This window comes from Colius striatus, chromosome 1 (assembly GCF_028858725.1).
Source record: "Colius striatus isolate bColStr4 chromosome 1, bColStr4.1.hap1, whole genome shotgun sequence".
NCBI classification, from domain to species: domain Eukaryota; kingdom Metazoa; phylum Chordata; class Aves; order Coliiformes; family Coliidae; genus Colius; species Colius striatus.
The window spans coordinates 197594107-197612448 of NC_084759.1; the positions used below are offsets into that span (position 1 = coordinate 197594107).

Consider the following 18342-nt stretch of genomic DNA (forward strand, 5'->3'; position numbering starts at 1 on the left):
ATAAACAAACACAGGCTTTTGTGCTTTACATATTAATATGGACTGCACCGTGGATTCAGTCTGACAAGACTTTGAATGGACATCACTGTAAAGAGGCTTTATATTCCTTGACAGATTTTTCTTTTTCATCCTCTTCCAAAAGTTTCCACTCTATAGCAGGGATGACTGAGTAGGATGTGTCATACTACCATAAAACAGAGGAGCTGCCTGAAAAAAATGTTGATTGTCACAAATGTGCCTTGACACACTGCTTTTCGAGCACAAACTGAGATCTCTCTATAGTATCACACTATGTTGGTTTAATTTGCCCACTCACCTTGCACACTGCTGCAGCACAGCAGTGCAGTGTGTCACGAGAGAGCTTTGGCCACAGGCTTTTTCTGCACCTGTAAACAACAGAGCAAGAGATGCTAAAAGGCTTTTTCATTCTCCTGTTGGTTTGTTGTGAAACTAAAGAAATTTTGAACATAATAAACACTATCAAATATTCATTATTTTTAATTATTGCAAAATGATAATGTAGGAAGTAAAGGATCTAAGCAGAAAAAAATCAGTAAACTAAATACTAATGATCTGTATTCCTGAATTAAAGCTACAGGTGGAATATTTCCTTTACAATGATTTTTACAATGTCCACAGTGCATTCTTCAAATTCTTTAATTAATGGAGTCTTTTAATACATCTAGAAAATTAAAATGCAGAAAATACTCATAGTGCATTGGTCTGAAAATTTCATCTCTTAATGGGAAGAGTTACAATTGTTATGGTTTATGGTCATGATGATGATGGTGATGATTATATGCCTTCACACACATGCTTGATATCCATGTTGAGGGTGAGTGAGTCCACTCTGAGTGAGTCCACTCTGAGGGTGAGTGATATCCACTCTGAGTGTGGTTTTTCAGAGTGAGAAAAAATAATCATGAGTTCTCTTGTGATTTTATCAGATATGCTGAATTGCAAACTGACTAGAGATTCTCTAAGAGTTCATAATTTATGCACAAATGCATCCATGTTAAATGTAATCTTAGGTTGTACTTTTTCAAACATGGCTTTTAAAAAATGTGAAAGAATGTTCTCAAAGGCATAAAATTCTGCAGTGAATTAACTGGCATTGCAAATAGAAATGTTTTGTTTCAATGGAGTTTTATGGCTGTTGCAATTGGGGAAGCCTACTGAAACAAGTTACTCACAATGGCACTTTAGCCCATAGATGTTCTGAAACAAGATCTGTAGTTCTTCAAACCATTGATGGATTCAGACTTCTCCTCCTGTAATTAAATTAGTTCTTTCTAGGAAATCTAAGAACTGAGCAGCTAAGGCTTCCATGTTCCAACTATGTTCAACTATGTTCAACTATGCTCAGTCGTGCACCTCTCACTTCAGCAAACTATGAACATAGGTGTGCAAAGGCTTAACAAGATATTTTTTGGTTCAACATAGCATGATAGTCATATCTCAAAGCGGCAAAGTTGCAAAATGAGTTTATGGTGGTGAATTAGGTAGATATTTGGCAAATTTGTCCAGAAATATATGTGTCACTGTAAGAAGCTAACTCATAGTAACCAAAAGCTTTACTTGATATTGCTAGCTCTGACATTTTTCTGTTTGTAGTTCTACTCAGATAACTTATTTCTTCAAAAAGTTAAAATTTAAAAAAAAATCATTCTTTATTGGTGGAGAAAGTAAATATCATCTGAAGAAACAACTGGTCATTTGTGGCTTCATTTACGATAAATACCGTTGTTAACTGGACATAAATTCTCCTTTAAAAGCAGTAATTTGGTGAATTGAAGAGAATTCTGGGGCTGATAGCAATTGCAGACATCCTGCTAGGTTACAGATATAGAAAAGCTCACTTTCAGGGTCTCTTATCTGGACAGTGCAGCTTTCAGAGTCATTTGTGCCTTCTGGACCCAGAGGCATAAAACTGCATAAATAACTACAACTTCAAGATAGACTAAGGAGATTAATGGACTTTTTAAAAAGGGAAGCTGAGTGACTAGTTTTTTTAGGAGAAAATAAAATTGATTTCCCCACTGTCTCTCAAATTAAAAGAAAAAAAAAAGTTAGTTATGTTAATTCAAGTATTTCTTCAAATGTGACTCTTAACTTTGCTATGAGCACTTGGATGTAGGGCAATTTTTTCTTTCTCTCTTGCTTACATAAGAAACCTGTTTCATGCTACTGAAAAGTTGTGTGGATCCGAAAAACCTATTTTGTGATACGCAAGACTGGAATTTCACAGCAGGCTCTCTCTCCTGACTTGATGTCCTAAGAGAATCTGAGAGCATAGCAGTTTATAGAAGGTGAAAATAATCTCACTGACAAAGAAAGAGCAAGATCAAAGTAAGTGTTTAGTCCAAGTGATCTGTCTTGTCCCTTGTCAAGAAGCAGGGCAGAGTTCAAAGCTTTATCCAAGTTGTTGTGTTTCAGTTAATTTCCATCAATTAGAATCTTCTGACTTTATTTGACCATGTTCCACTCTCAAAATACATTAACATAGCAGATGATGTTCTAATCACAGCATTTCCAAATCTACCTGACATTAACAGACTTAATTTACTTATTACTCTGTGTCACAGTTTCCCACTTGGCAACTGTATATTAACACCCCTCTATCCTGATCTGAGATCTCTGCTCATAAAATGCACGGTGAAGGACACCTGTTGCTAACACCATATGAACAATCACTATGCACAGTCATATTATGTGGTGAAAAAATCTTATGAGAAATAGTACAAAGTATTTCAGCCAAATATGGTTCTTAATTATATTTATAATTGGACCACTTCATGCACATACAAAATACATCAAATTCATAATGAAAAGATTCAGACAATGCCCCCCAAATATACAAAGAAGCATTTTAAACAACATTGTCTGTGTAGTAGCACATTTGTGCATACATTTCCAAAAAACATTTTCACTTTTTCTCATCTTCCATAGATGTCATAGCACTCTTTCGACGAGACCTCGAATTCTCACAAGCTTTGCAACCATAAAAGTAGCAAGATGTGAATTAGAAATTTACATTTTAAAAGTTAAATAGAAACGTAATGTAATTCTCCACATGTGACCACTAAAGGGATGGGGAGCTAAAAATTACACACTCTCATGTTAAATCAGGAATCTTGATTTGCATATCACATGATTTCCACTTGAAATCTAAGAGAATGAGACACAAAATTACATTTGTTTCATCCATCTGAGATCTTGTTATTTCTTTCTAATAGTCCATTAATTGTATATTTGGCACAAGATACCGGCAAATGAATCAGAAAAAGTAAAATACAACTCCCACTACTGTTGGAAGGAAGTGGACTCCATAACTTATTAGAAAAGGTTTTCAGTGTGGTGTTTTAACAGTTTTCCATCAAGGATGCCAGCAACAGTAGTGTAGGGGATCGAGAATAAATCCGGGATGTTTGATTTGTATATGTTCTCTGCCACAGCCTTCAGTGCAGTTCCTTCCATAGATCTGTAAACAGAGGCTCCTAGATGCAACTAAATTGCATTAAACTGTTGCAGAAACCTGGATAAACCTAGTCTCCTGTATTAGATCAAAGTTAATGGCTGCACTATGTCATGCATGGCTGCACACAGTGTATGGTCCCCTCTCTTAGCCATTCTACATAAACACAGCGCAAACCCTCAGATAAATTGTTTTCCTTAACACAACTTGCTGACAGAAAGATTTACCTGTTGCTATACTGACAGAAAGTGAAACTCATTGTCCCTCACACTTGGGTTGTCGGGAGTGTGCCCAAGGGCTTCTTTCAGACTCCAGAACAAAACCTGTTCCCAGTGGAGTACAGTAACAGTTGCTGGTCATGCCAGCAACTGTGAGAGCCTCTCACACACAGTGTTTGGGAAACACTGGATTAGCACTAATTGCTGTGTTTGTTAACACAGCAAAGCAAGGAAATCTCTACTATCCAGACTGTTAACTTCCACTAAGTCAAATTCTGTTTCCTGATAGAAGTTGAAGCTCAATATGAAGCTCAATATGAAACTCTTTGTGCCTAGTGCATCTCTTGTATATTTTGTTGCTCTGTATCAGCTTGGCTATTTCCCCTGTTGGAATCATATTATCAGTTGAGGAATTGACTCATTTGTGACTCATTTGTGTTGATAACTTCTCCATCTACTTTAAGTTTACAATTTAAAAAATCCAATTAGTATTGCAATATGAGATTTTTCGAGTCATGAAATATATTTTTTCCTGCATTTCCTGCATCTGCATTATTTATATTTATTTTACTTAAAGATATTTTTTCCTCTTTTTTAAGTCTTGAAAGACCTAGATTGTGTTCATTGATCACTTCTTCTGGTATCACTCACAAGAGCAGCATCCCTTTTAACAGAGATCATAGATCAGAAAATACTTACCTGGAGCAGACTCTGAAACTGCACAGAAACAAAGCTGCATAATACTGTTCTTGTTTTTAATCTACATCCTAACTTTCTGTGATTGCATTTAACCTCGAAAGCACATTAACAACAAAAAGCTTTACTTACTTTAAATGCTTTCCACATAAATTACTTCCAACATGGACTTCTAAATCTTTACCTTTAGTACATGGAGAGTAAAAGTGTGTGCTGAAAACAAATCAGCTGTAGATCCGTGTAATAATTTGCTTTACACATTTCTTCAGAAAATAGATGTGGGATTTTGCTTTGTTTTGCCACAAGAGGGCACTCCCTTTATTCCTGTCAGTACTAAGGCAGTGCCCATCACTACAGACAAGATAGACTCTTTTTCTATCTAAACCATGATACCACTTTTTAATACAGATAAATTGAAGAATTTCATTTTGTTTGTGTTCTCAGCATGCATTTGACTTACATCAAGTTACCAGGCATTTATCTGTGTGTGCTTCATAAATGGCTGATAAGACAAAACAAATTGGGAAGTAAATAGGATTTCCCGTAATTATCTTTACAAATAGCAGTACACTGTATTAATACAACTCATTGTTTTCAGTGATACATACAGACAGGTCACAATCAAAAGGATAGATCTGAAGATGTGCCATTTTCAGAAGCATGAGGAACTTGTGAAATAGAGAGATGTGTTTTATCCACTTGTGAACGGTTATCTATTTGAATTTGTTAAATATGCTGTGATGTGCAACAATATACAGCGCAAGCATAGTCCACACAGGAAATTGATTCAAGCACTCAAATTCTGAAGATTGTCATGTTCTCTCTAATGCAAAACTTTGATTGCATTGACCTACTTAAAGTTAGATAAAGAAGATTTTTTTTAAAATGCTCCTAAACAGTCATCATGTGTATACAGTATAACTTACCATAGCTTTTTTTTTTCAGTCCCTATATTTTATATATATATAAACCTGTGTCATTTACCAAGACCAAGACTGATTCCTCCCTTTCACTCAAGTCCAAGTAAAATTTTACCCACAAACAGTGGATGGATTTTGTCCATCAAGAGTCAGCTATGTTCCTGGGCAGCCGGTAATGCTCTGGCTTGATCCTTGCCTTCTTCTCTTGAGGGTTAGCATATTTCCACTTTGATGGAGACATTTTCAGCTTTTTTCTCTTCTTATCTGTACACCACACTTTTTCACAGTATTCTTCCACCCTCTGGAAGTTGCTGTAACCTATTAGTTGGAGAAATTCCTTGTACCATGGCTTTGATGCCTGAGGTATGCTGCTCTGCATTGGACATGGCATTTTGTGAGATATCTCTTCCTCATAGTCTTTATTGAACATTTCATCTACACGTTCTTCCTCGACTATTTCCAGGGTAATTTTCCTGACAGTATGAACAATGCTGTGCTCCACTGTCTGACAAAAATAGGTCCCTGCATCCAGCCGATGCAGCTTCAGGAATAAGAGTCCAAGGTCCATTTTGATTACTCTGTCATCTGTCTTCACCTGAAAAACAGAGCACAGGTCTTTACCATCACATTAAATCAGGTTAATTGCTTCTGAACTGAACTTGTATGAATATAGTCTTAATTTTTGAGAGGAAGATTAGAGATTCATGATTCTTTAATTCACAGTTTTTAAGTAACAAAGATATTTACTTCAATAAGAGATTGTGTTGTGAAAGGAAAGTGGTCTAGTATCTCCCTTGGCCTGCTGGCCACACTTCTGTGAAAAATGGAAAAATGGAATAACTTTCAGGGGAAAATATTAAAAACAAATTACTTTTAATAGTATAAAGACATTCTAGAAGGTTAGGATCAGTTCAAATTTACACTCCACCTCACAGTTCAGTACCTTTAGCAAAAGATCTGATTAATACTTCTACTGTATGATTGTGCATAGGTAGGGCTCTTCCAGCTAAATATGTGAGGAAATACAAAGAGTCAAAAATGATGTAGAGGCTTGGGACTTGGGCAAAATTTCAGGCAAAAATGTGCCTTCGTTTGGAATGACATTCATCTTGCTTAATTATAGATATTTAAAGTAGTGTGGCACCCTTGGTTATTTTTAGAATCATAGAATCATAGAATGGTAGGGGTTGGAAGGGATCTTTAGAGATCATCTAGTCCAACCCCCCTGCAGAAGCAGATTCACCTAGATCAGGTCACATAGGAACATGTCCAGGCAGGACTTGAAGACCTCCAAGGAAGGAGACTCCACAACCCCTCTGGGCAGCCTGTGCCACTGCTCCCTCACACACAGTGAAATAGTTTTTTCTTATGTTTAAATGGAACTTTTCGTGTTCCAGCTTCATCATTTTCTATTCAATGGTTTAGTAGAGGCTTTTTTACCCAACCACACGAAGCTGTTTAGTTTAGCACGAGATGATACCATTGACTTTGACTGCAGCATCATCTAGTCTGGCTCCAAAGGCAGCCACATTGACTATCTCTCAGATAGATCTCTTTATTAAAAATGTCTACATTTTCTATCAGAGTCCCATTCCAGAGATGTGCAGATTTCTATGGCTAAGCTGGAGTCTCACAGTTGCAGTAGGGTCTTGCTACTAGGCAGTAAGGCAATTATCCTTTAGTAATCTGAGGTTTTTCACTCTTTGTCTTTCCATACAGTAAATGGACATAGACATATGGATATCTCAGAGAGGTATAGGAGGAAGATATACTGTAATACTTATGAAGCACTTTCATAAAAGGGAAATACATGAAAAAGGGGCAGAGAATTCATAAATACTCATCTTGAGAAAGTTCTGTAACATAATGGATGAGGCAGCAAGAATTAAGATATGTTAAACTAGACTAACATTGGAAGTAATATGTACACAATTCACCTCTGCAATAATGTACCAAGAGAAGTGGTAGAATCTCTTTTGTTTTGAAATCTTAAATTAAGTTTCACTACCTTTCTAACATCTGTGTGCAAGATGCTGAACACAAACACCAAATGAAACACTCAAATCTATTAATTCAAGACAGCAGATGAACATAATGATTTTCCTTCACACCCATGTGCATTTCAGCAACTGATGACAGGTTTTTCAATGAAGATGTAATTTTCCTAACAGAGGGCTATTGTAGTTAAAAAGTTCACACATAAGTATATTTACCTCTTCCTTCTTAGTATCATGTGCTCGCTGGACAAACCAGACTACTTTTGCTTGTAAGGTCCGAGGGGTGCACTCCAGAAGGGTGCTGTTGTACTCTACTCCATAAACAAGTCTCTCTTCAGTCTTCTCTAGGACCTCACCTGGAAGTAAGAAATGTTTTTTAAATATATGTTATTTGAAATACTTGTTACACTCGATTTTCAGGGAACGTTTACTTTTAAGAGTGAAGTTCAATTCAGAGTTGACCAAATAGTGACCAAAAAGTAGTGTCTGGTAGAAGTCTGGAATACTAAGTGAATTTTCCCATCATCTCAGACTCTCACAGGATCTCACTATTGGATAAACGGACCAAATTGTGCCACAATTCAGCTAAGATTATGCACAGAGAAACAGATCTCAGCTTTTCACACTAATTGCTTGTGCCTGGTTCTTATGAATGGTTTGTCTACTTCCTTTTCACTCAGTGAAAATGGGAGGTTCAATACATGTGACCTGATCTAGGTGAGTCTGCTTCAGCAGAGGGATTGAACTAGATGATCATAGAATAATAGAATCATAGAATGGTAGGGGTTGGAAGGGACCTTTAGAGATCATCTAGTCCAACCCTCCTGCAGAAATAGGTTCACCTAGATCAGGTCGCATAGGAACATGTCCAGGCAGGTCTTGAAGACCTCGAAAGAAGGAGACTCCACAACCCCTCTGGGCAGCCTGTGCCAGGGCTCCCTCACCCTCACAGTGAAATAGTTTTTACTTAGGTTTAAGTGGGACTTTTTGTGTTCCAGCTTCATCCCATTACCCCTTGTCCTGTTGCTAACTACTATAGAAAAAAGGGATGTCCCAGCCTCCTCACACTCACCCTTTAGATATTTATAAATGTTTTATAAGATCTTCCCTCAATCTCCTCTTCTCCAGACTAAACAGCCCCAGTTCCCGTAGCCTTTCTTCATATGAAAGATGTTCCATTCCCCTGATCATCTGGGTGGCCCTGCACTGGACTCTCTCCAGCACTTCCCTGTCCCTCTTGAGCTGAGGAGCCCAGATCTCTAAAGGTCCCTTCAAATCCCTACCATTCTGTGTGATTCTGTGATTCTGTGATTCTATGTATATGTGCTTAAATATAATACATAACTGAATATTTTTAGGGATAAAAAAGAGAGTATGTAGCTTTCTGCAGAAAGTGGTCCTTTAAAACTATAAATGCCCTAACCAACATAGAATCATAGAACTATATGTGAAAAAAATGTACAGATTTGGCTCAAGGGTGCTAATAAAAAAAAGATGAATTAAATTAATCAAAACTCAATTCTGGAGGAAGATAACCTAGATGTTACACTGAAGGAGACTCATTGCCTCATTAACTAAATTATCTTATTCTCTTGTAGTGAGAAACATTATTGAGATCAATCAGTTTTATACCCCCCAAAATACAGATGATAGCTTTGTGATTTATGTATTTTCAAACCTAATTGTATAATTAGTATTGCATACTGGAATATACTTTCCCAAAATCTAGTATCTCCTCCTGTAGATTTCAATTTCAATGAAGTTTTCTTGAGTAAAATATCTACCTAATATTTAGTATATAAAATACCTTTTCTCTATCGAGCTAAAATAACCTTTTCTATTTGTTGGACACTTTCTTTTTCTATAAATGAATTTGGTGTTATCCTGTAAAACACTGAGGATGTTTTGCCATTCCCAATACCAATGTTTGAAATTATCACTTTCCAAGGTTTAGACAGCAGCATTAGCTGCAGTAATCAATCCTTTTTTTAGGACAAATCCTGATAATGATCATAAATACACATTTGAGTTCTGAAATGTCATTGCCCATGTCAGTGACATGGAGGTGCTTCAGTTCTGCCTGAGTGTCCTGGCAATATTTCATAATCATTTCAGGATGCAGCCATATAGTTCCTTATCTTTGCCCCGTCTTTCCACTTGTGATTCTCTTGGAAGCCATTAAGACACATTAGCATTAGACAGTTAGACATCGCTAGTCTGAATGACAAGGATTCAAGACTACATGAATGCTACAGGATGCACCTGATCTGCCATCAAAATAAAGTCATTCTTAGCCCTGGATGACATTGACTCATTCCCATGACTCTTATAACTTATTATAGGAATATGCCAGTAAAAAGCTCAGGTGAGAACCCAGTCTGATTCATAATCAGTCTGTGCTCTCTGCTCCAGGTATTTGCTAGCAATTTAGAAATGTATGAGAGGATTACCAATGAACTGCTGGCCGAAGCACTGCTGTGCTGCATTCCCATGTCGAACATCCTGTCTTCGGAAACGTCTGGAGGGAAAAAAATGGAATTGTTTGAGATGACATGCTTAGCTTACAGATTGTTTGGTTTATGCTAAAGTAGCATTCATTACAAATATAAGAAGCTAAATATTGATTACTAAAAATTTGGCAGTGTTGTGAGAAGTACTCATTTATGCATTAGTATTTTCTCTCTATTGAATCTATTGGGAAGCACATGCCTGAAAAAAAGAAACATGCTTGTCTGGGGAAGAGGCACAACTACATGCCCAGTTTATACATGGCTATACTGATGTTATAAATGCTAAAACAAGACCCATTGAACTAGGCAGGCAACATTCAGTGCTAGGAAGAGTCAAAAGGACCTTTAGCCTGTCTTTGGGTTCTCTCTCTCTGAATGCCGAGCAAATCATCCCTTTCTAATTTCGAACAGCTTGTCGTGTGTGTTAGCAGTAATTCTTTTACCCTTTACTGTCATGTTATTTTTTTTCATTTGAGAACCTCAAAGCACAGAGCAAGCACTTTAGTTTCTTAAATCATTTTTCTCAATAGAGAAACAGAGATATTCATGACTTGCCCATGCCTAGAAAGTGAGATAGTGGCAGAACTGTGGTCAAAACCTGGGAGCCCTGGCTGCAACTTGGAAATAACGCAATTGATTTTGAGAGGAAAAATTGTGTGAATTTTGGCAGTATTAAATACATTTACAGAGAAAGAATTAAAACTGTAGTTGTATAATGCATTCCCAGAAGAACTCTGCTTTTATATGGCAGCTTTTTTTTCTCTCAGTTTCTTGTGAAATAAAATCAAGATTGCTTAATATAGAAATGAAAGTACCTATTGGAATGGCATATCTTGCCAATTGTAGTATTTCCAACAACCTGAAATCTAGCTACACTTTCCTATATTTGCATGAGGAGTAATTCTACACAGTATTACCAATGCCATACATAACAGATTTTAAGAAAATATGCAATGCAACAAATATTACACAGCAAGCACATGTACAGTGTGAATCCTGTATGATAAAAACAAGCCAAGTGTTTACATTTACTACTAAGATAATGCTTTTCTACAGTGCTGCAGGAAGAAAAAAAGACATAATTTTTATTTCACACAAATTAAATTAACTGAAACTATGTAGATTTCCACTATAAAAATACCTTGTCCATGGATCTTATCGTATTTCTAAACTGGCAGTAGACACTGGCTATCTTCTGTCACCTGTGTGGACTTCTGATCCAAGAGTGCTGATGAGCCAAGAGGACAGCTTTAAGCTTTACTGATATTTAAAGCAGAACAAATGTTTTGCCATTGCTGCTTCATGGCAATCTGCAAATTCAGTGGGAACTGCATTGGGCCTTTTAGACAGAAACACTAAAACTACATGTGTATTAGTAAACAAAACTTGAGATAGCAACAGGGCTTCATCATGCCCTGAGAGCTCTGTGTGACTTATGGATACTGCAGTCATACTTACTGATAATTCTGCAAAGTATCAGTGCTGAATAATGTTGCCACTAGTTTTACTGAAAAAGTCTGCATCATGTTTGTGTGAAAAAGTAAGTGAGGATAAAGATCTGAAATATATAAATGAGAAGGTGTAGAAATCTAAAGAATCTGGGGGGGTGGGGGAGTGGTGCTATAAATGAGAAGGCGTCTACAACTGAGGTATCTCTGAAGAATGGCATCAGGAGGAATCAGGAGGGTAACTGTCAGCTTCTTTAAATGAGCAAAGGAATCAGAGGTTACTAGACCAATCCATGCTGAAAGACATTTTAAAATTGTTTCAGCCCTTTTTCAGCCTGGATGGTGAGCCAGCATGGTAAAAATCTTACTTGTTGAATTTAGTTCTTGTTTAGATAAAAATTTAACCTGCCTAAATCAGATTGCAGATTGAACTAAAGCATATCTTAAAGCCCTAGACCTCTCTGCTTTCTCAAGCACACTTCATGGTAGTTGAATGTAATTTCCTTCTGGTATCTTAAGTATTTGCAGTATGCAGGAGCTATTCACCTGCAACTGCCATGACAATGTAGTGTGCTGCACTGCCAGCATCAAGATACAAGATTTTGGATGCAGTTTTTATTTTTCCTTAATTAAATCCTATATTTAATTAATTATCTAGGCTATGTATTTACAAGCAATTATAATATAAGCTTTCACAATTCAATATTTGTGTCAACTGTCAGATAGAGGGTTTTTGTGTTTCTCCTGCAGCTTTCCCTATGTCCTGTAAATGCCTTAGTTTACAGTTTTCTGTTTCATGTTTCTATAAACACTTGTCATAACTTGGAGGTATTAGGATCTAAAGCAGAGAGCTTTTGAATCAAAATGAGCAGGACACATTGTACATCCCTGCTTCTGTTCAACTCTTCACAGATAGGACTGGAATTAAAGACAGTTCTTAGCAGTGCTGTTAACTACATTAGCAGGGCTGCTCTTGCAAGTCAAAACCCCACCCAGATGTAGTGTATGAGGGCTGCATTTCAGCAGATAGTGGTGATATTAAAGCCAACTCAAATGTACTGTAATGTAAGGTCCTGATGAAGTGACGACTGCTAGGACTGGGGGCAACAAGTACTCTTCAATGACCCTTGTACTCACATTATTACCCTGCAGAGCTTGAGCAGACATCTGGAGTCCTGAGACATGACTAGATGAGGACATGTACCTTCTGGAATGTAGTATTAATTGGATCTGGAGATCAGGGCAGTCATGGCAGAGTTCTTGTCTGCTCAGGTTCACTTACCCTACATAATCTACTGACACCTGCCTTTTCCTGCGGTGATCTCCACCCAATACAACTTCCATAGACATCCTGAGTAGCTCTTCCCATCTTTCCATGTGCCACAAATACTACAAGCTCATAAGTTTAAAATGCTCTGAGCTTCAGCCATAATATGAAATGAACAAAGCAAATGCCATCTGTCCCTCTCAATGTTATTAGTTCTTCCTGGCTGTTCCCCAAACTCTTACATGTAAAACAAGTTTTGCAGACTTCAAGAACATTCAATTGAGTGCAAATCCCCTCTCCACTGCTGCAGTGCTTATCTTAAGAGAAGGAAGCTGATAACAGTAGTGTTTTCTTCTTTTAGAGACTGACCTGCTGAATGTTGGGAAAGTAAGGCACAGGAAGGTGTCTGGGGTGCTGCCCATATCACTCAAGCCTGGATAAATGCATGTGTCGGGAGACTTAAGGGCTGCTACTCTGGAAATTGTCTTAGGTGAGAAATATGCTAAAAATGTACAAGAGTTCAGGACCAAGTGAGTTTCTCTTATCTTTTCTTAGAGAATAAGTAGCCTGCAGAACAACATAAATGCTGATACAGTCCTATCAGGCTGCTGGGAAATCACTCCATCCCTGCCCTCCCCAAATGACTTTTACATCACTAGATGAGTAACCTATGTGCTTCTAATTATGATAATCTAATTTCTGCTTATACTGTTGGAAATTTATCTCTATGGCTCACTATGTAGCTGCTCATCTTTCTTAATCTAAGGCCTAAAAATTTTATCCTAACTCTTCTCACATTGAGCAGACAACCAGAGCCCACTTCCTCTCCTAGGTCTGCTTGCAGAAGGGTGAGGAGACTACACAATTCTGCTTGTAGAGTACTGTAGACTTCTTGATTCAGTCTATGCTTTAGCGTAATAAGTTCAAGAGAGTTGTTGTCTTTATTCCTATCTTTTCACTTAAGGAAAACAGGAAGACTTTTTGTTTGGTCGGTTGGATTTTTTTTTTTGTTTTGCCCTACCTGAAAAGTCAGGCTACCCAATGCTTCCTCAGTTCATTATCTTTTAGCAAAATCCAGAGAAACGTCTGTTGTGCCTGACTATAGTCAGTAAGGCATTTGTTTGAGTGTAAAGATCAGGTGTGTAGGACAAGAAAAAACCTCAACTGATCAAACAAAAAAGCCTTCCTGTTTTCCTTCATAATCAATACTGTGTGGAATGCTGTGATTTGGTTTTGACTGTTTTTCAAAACTGTCTTTAGAAGTTGCTTAATTCATTCTAATCCTTGCAGTCCATGTTGGTCTACTATTTATAAGCATATAGTTGAGGAAACAGTAATTGTAAAAAAGCCACAGAAAGGATTTGAATTATACATTATCAAAGTTTTACTGACTAAGGCTAGAAATCAATCTTTCTAGAGACAAAGTTGACAAAAAGTCTTGTGAAAAGGTCTGGATTAAAATATATATGTTATGTATGAATGATCAAATATCTGTAGCTGAACTGTAAAGCCTATTTGAGAGGGAAGAGAACAGGTATATGGGAAATTGCTACACAAAGGAGTGAAGGCCAGGAGCTATGCATAAGTGAATGGTGAGAGACAGAAGTATCCCCAAGTGAAGAATTAAAACACCCAAGTTAGGTTCATGCTTGGAACTGGCCTCTAGAGCAACTTGTCTGTATAAATTCACTAAAGACAGCCTAAGCCTTACCCTTGCTTTTACAGATACACATTTTTCATTTTCGCTAGTGAAACTATTTGAATATCAACACAAATTCTTCTTTGCTTTTTTGGAAATTCAGTAGTATATTTTATTTCAGTGTCATATATTTGCTGTATAAGTTTACTCAAATAGATCTCTGATCTATTGTTGTAAAGAATCTTTGCACATCAAAAGATATGTAAGTGAACTTAGATTTAAAATTTACTGCAAATAATTACTAAGTGACTTTTTTTTTAAATTTATAAAGGCATTCCTGGTACTGCATTTTATGCCATCCTGTTATTTTGACTCCTTTACAATGCTCTAAGGTTGCACTAAGAAATTAACAGCTAACATATCTTCTTACTGCTCAGTTATTTTTATGAGGGGGAGATACAAAGTACTTTGTGTTGCAGTAGGAGCTCTGCAGTAGTAGTTGTTTTGCAGAAGTGATACGATGGAGAGCAGCAGTCCTCACCTCTTTGCCTGTATTCCTGTGGGATAGTATCGGGAGCAGGAGATGCCATCCCAAGCACAGTACGGATCTCGAGCGAGGCAGCAGTCCGCACAGGCGGTGCCGTACATGTCACACTGGTGGAACTTCACTTGTGCTATGACTGACTCAGATCCAACATAGAGCTGTTGCTGGAAAAAAACACACCACGTATGGTTAAATTCCTAGAATTTCTGTTAGAACTTCTGTTATCAATGGAGTTATTAAAAAAATGTTAACTTTATCATTGCTTGCCAGTTGTGCATACAGCCTGTGCCCTGAGGGAGGCAGAGTTACTCTATAAAAAAATGTCTGATTACAGCTTAAACTCTCCTGCATGAGGACAGAGGAACAGACAGAAGGTAAAATGGGTTTTAAGTTTCCTTTTTTTCTTCAAGATAGTTTCCAATGCTTCCCTCTTTACATTTATCATGTAACTTATTTGAAAAAAAAAAAAATACACCTACTTTAAACAAAGTTCAAATTTGAAAAAGTTATAAGCAATCTCAATCTTAAAATGGGAGTTATCAAGTAAATTTAACTCCTGATGTGGCTGCTTATAATATACTCATGTACACACATGCACAGTAGCACTATGATTTGTGTGACCTCTCAGTGCACAGAAGAGAAATAGATCTGTATTTTGGTTTTTTGATTTTTTTCTAGTTCTATGCAGTGTTTCTTTACAAATTAACCTGTCACAATCTACTTCTTTAATACTTATTTGTAGAGATTTGGGTTTTTTTCAGCATAAATTCTGTTTGAATCTTCTGAGTTCACATGAATGTCCTTTTCTAACAAAATGATCAATGTAATTCTTGAGATGCCAGCATAATTAATTCAGAGGATAATACTTTGAATTTACAGGGATTTGAGAAAAAATCTTGTTTCTGGTAAATGTAAATGGTCTGAACATAAAAATATTCAGTTTGCACTGCAAGAGTATGTACAGCTCACTTCCATTGTTTTTGCCAGTCAGAAAAAGGATTCCTAATGAACACACATTGTGTTTATCTTAATGGCCAAACTTGGTCTGTAATTCCCACTTTTCAGTGAAACTTTCAAAGTCTGGTATTTTAAAATTATTTAAAGCTGCAAAATACTGGTAGCTCATTTTGTCTGTCTTACCTATCAAAAACATAAAATTTCAAATAGTTTATTCTTATTTCCAGTTATACCTCCTATATCTGTTCAGATTACAGAAATTAATTTTTCAGAAATGCCAGGGGAAGAGACAAGAAGAGGATGGTAACAGCAATGCTTGAAGACCTTTTCAGCTGAGATAAACCACATGATAGTAGAAGAAAGTAAATCTGCCAACTGGAATGAAGAAGCCTAGTGTCCGTGTTTGAGGGGATTTCTTAATTGTCTGGGAAGACCGTAGTGATTGTCCCCGAATATATGAACAACACTTTCAATGAGACATATGAGCTGGGATTTTCTCTTTCATCTTTTAGCAGGGGTAAAGACTACTTTAAGTCTTGGTTCATCAGAGGAAGGCAAAAAGCATCCACTATCTAGCCAACTGAACATCAAAGAAGAACATTCCTTCCCAGCCTCTGCAGATAACTAGCTCAGTCCTGAAACATGATATTTTATTGTACCACTGACTTTGTGAAGACTGGTTAGTGTTTCAAGGATATTGAGAAAAAGCTAGCAAGGAGGTCTCCACAGACTAACTCCAAGGTCAAAAGACACCAGCCAAAATGCGCAAGCTATATATTTTTTTTCCACATAAATTCAACCACATTATACTTCTGCTCATTTTAGATTAAAAATGACTTGCTGCCAACCCTGTCCCTGTCATGTATTCCAACATTTAATTGTTCTCAGTATCAGAAAACTATTTCAAGATGAGGTTTAATCAACATTCAATACGCTGACCTTGGTTATTGAGTCTGATATTGCTTTGCCATTAATGTTCAAAAATTCCTATACGCCAACACTAAGAAGTAACTTTTTTGAGTGAAATCTGGCTATTCTGTTCCCTTTGTCTTGTCTTTGATATCCTGAAAAAGTTAAGCTACTTTTACTTCTCACAAACAGATTTGTACTTCAACCTCTTTATTGCTTTTGTAGCTTTTTTACAATTCTCTCTGGAATTTTCAGGTACTTCTTGAATTAGTAGAGTCAGCAGCCCTCATGGGAGCTGAATATAATGAAGATTGCTTCATTTATTTTACAATGTATTCCTTTTAGCTTTCCAATACAACCTTTTTACCATGATATTTCACTGAGAGCTAAAGGTAAGGTAAATATCTGAAATTACACCAAAGACTTTCTCAAAATTATATTTATGTACAGAGTTAGATAATCTAGTCTCCAGTGCTGCTTTTGCAGTCCATGAAAAAAAAAAGTAGAGTGATCCAGGAAACAATTGAGAATTCTTACACCTAAGATCCTCCTCTGATTCCCCAGCAGAGGAATTTTTCTGCAATACACATAGAAAAATGCAAGTTTTTCTATGTGTATTGCAAGTTTAGGCCAGGACTAAAATAATCCTTTGGGGCACACTCACATCTCCTATTAATTAAATTTAAATTGTTTGTTACTTGTGTTTCACTATGCTTATGAGCACTTATATTGCGCCAGATGTCTAAGATCTAACTGTCCTTGGATATTTATAATGGCTTCATCCTCAGATGATATGAAGATATGATATAAATGAGAATCTATCTACAAAAGTAAGAAATTGAGGTTTTATATTAGCAGAAACTCAAGAGGGAATCAGATCCAAACAGCCCTGCCTTTCATGGGCAACTGAATGTGTAGGAGAGTCAGCAAGACTCTTCGTGCAGTGATATTCCCTCAAGGCTGAATTCTGTCTCCATTTATCAGCAAGGAACTTTTTTTGTGAGTTGCCATATCCACCAAACTAATCCCTACTGTGATTACTATGCCAGTAACACATGAAACAGGTTGTGTTTTACTTGCCTTGATATACATGATAGCATGAACTAAGGAGATTTAAAATTGAAAAACATAAACTATTCATAAAGGAACAGAGCATATAAGTTTATGATTAGAAAAGGATTGCATGTATCAAATCAGATCAAATTATAGATGATGTATATCCATGTATGTATATACACGTCTATCTATCTCACTGATCTCATCTATCTCAATACAGTTTATAGCTTCCTTACATTTAAGTTACAATTCTCACATTTCAAACTTGTCAAATACTTACTCTTTTTGAAGAGATTTCCATAGAAATGATAGGAACTGGCACCTAGAAAACAGGAAATATTACCTTGCTTACCAAAAAAAAAAAAAAATCTTTATTATAAGAATAAATTAAGTAAAATTATGTTTACTTCTTATATTCAGTTTCGCTAGATATGTTGACTTCAGTTCTGATGCTACAGAATTATGTGAGAAAATTATGACTTTCAAAAGCTTTACATTAAAAGACTTTATTTTAAAACAAACAGCCAACACTTAATTCAGGATTATCAGAGCCACAGGGACACTACAATTTCCCTGTCAAACATGACCATTAGCTCTTGCCATCACTGAATCTCTTTTGTCCTACTTGAGAGTGATAAGTGGAGTGTTCCTTATAACAAAACATTCACTGAAGATAAGATAAAAATAGTAGGAATTCCTTCTTTTA

The 18342-nt window shown here is 36.6% G+C and overlaps 1 protein-coding gene across 1 annotated transcript in view; it reads right to left on the reverse strand.

Annotated features, from left to right (window-relative positions):
- Nucleotides 1-2339: 2339 nt before the first annotated feature.
- The window catches only part of SEMA3E (semaphorin 3E), a 145154-nt gene continuing 129151 nt past the window's right edge, over nucleotides 2340-18342 (reverse strand). Inside the window, exons 13-17 of the mRNA XM_062019731.1 lie at nucleotides 17917-17958; nucleotides 14712-14878; nucleotides 9757-9824; nucleotides 7523-7662; nucleotides 2340-5904 (exon numbers count right to left, since the gene is read on the reverse strand). Of these exons, the coding sequence (XP_061875715.1) occupies nucleotides 5452-5904; nucleotides 7523-7662; nucleotides 9757-9824; nucleotides 14712-14878; nucleotides 17917-17958 (870 nt within the window). The 3' untranslated portion in view covers nucleotides 2340-5451. The remainder of the gene's footprint in view (nucleotides 5905-7522; nucleotides 7663-9756; nucleotides 9825-14711; nucleotides 14879-17916; nucleotides 17959-18342) is intronic.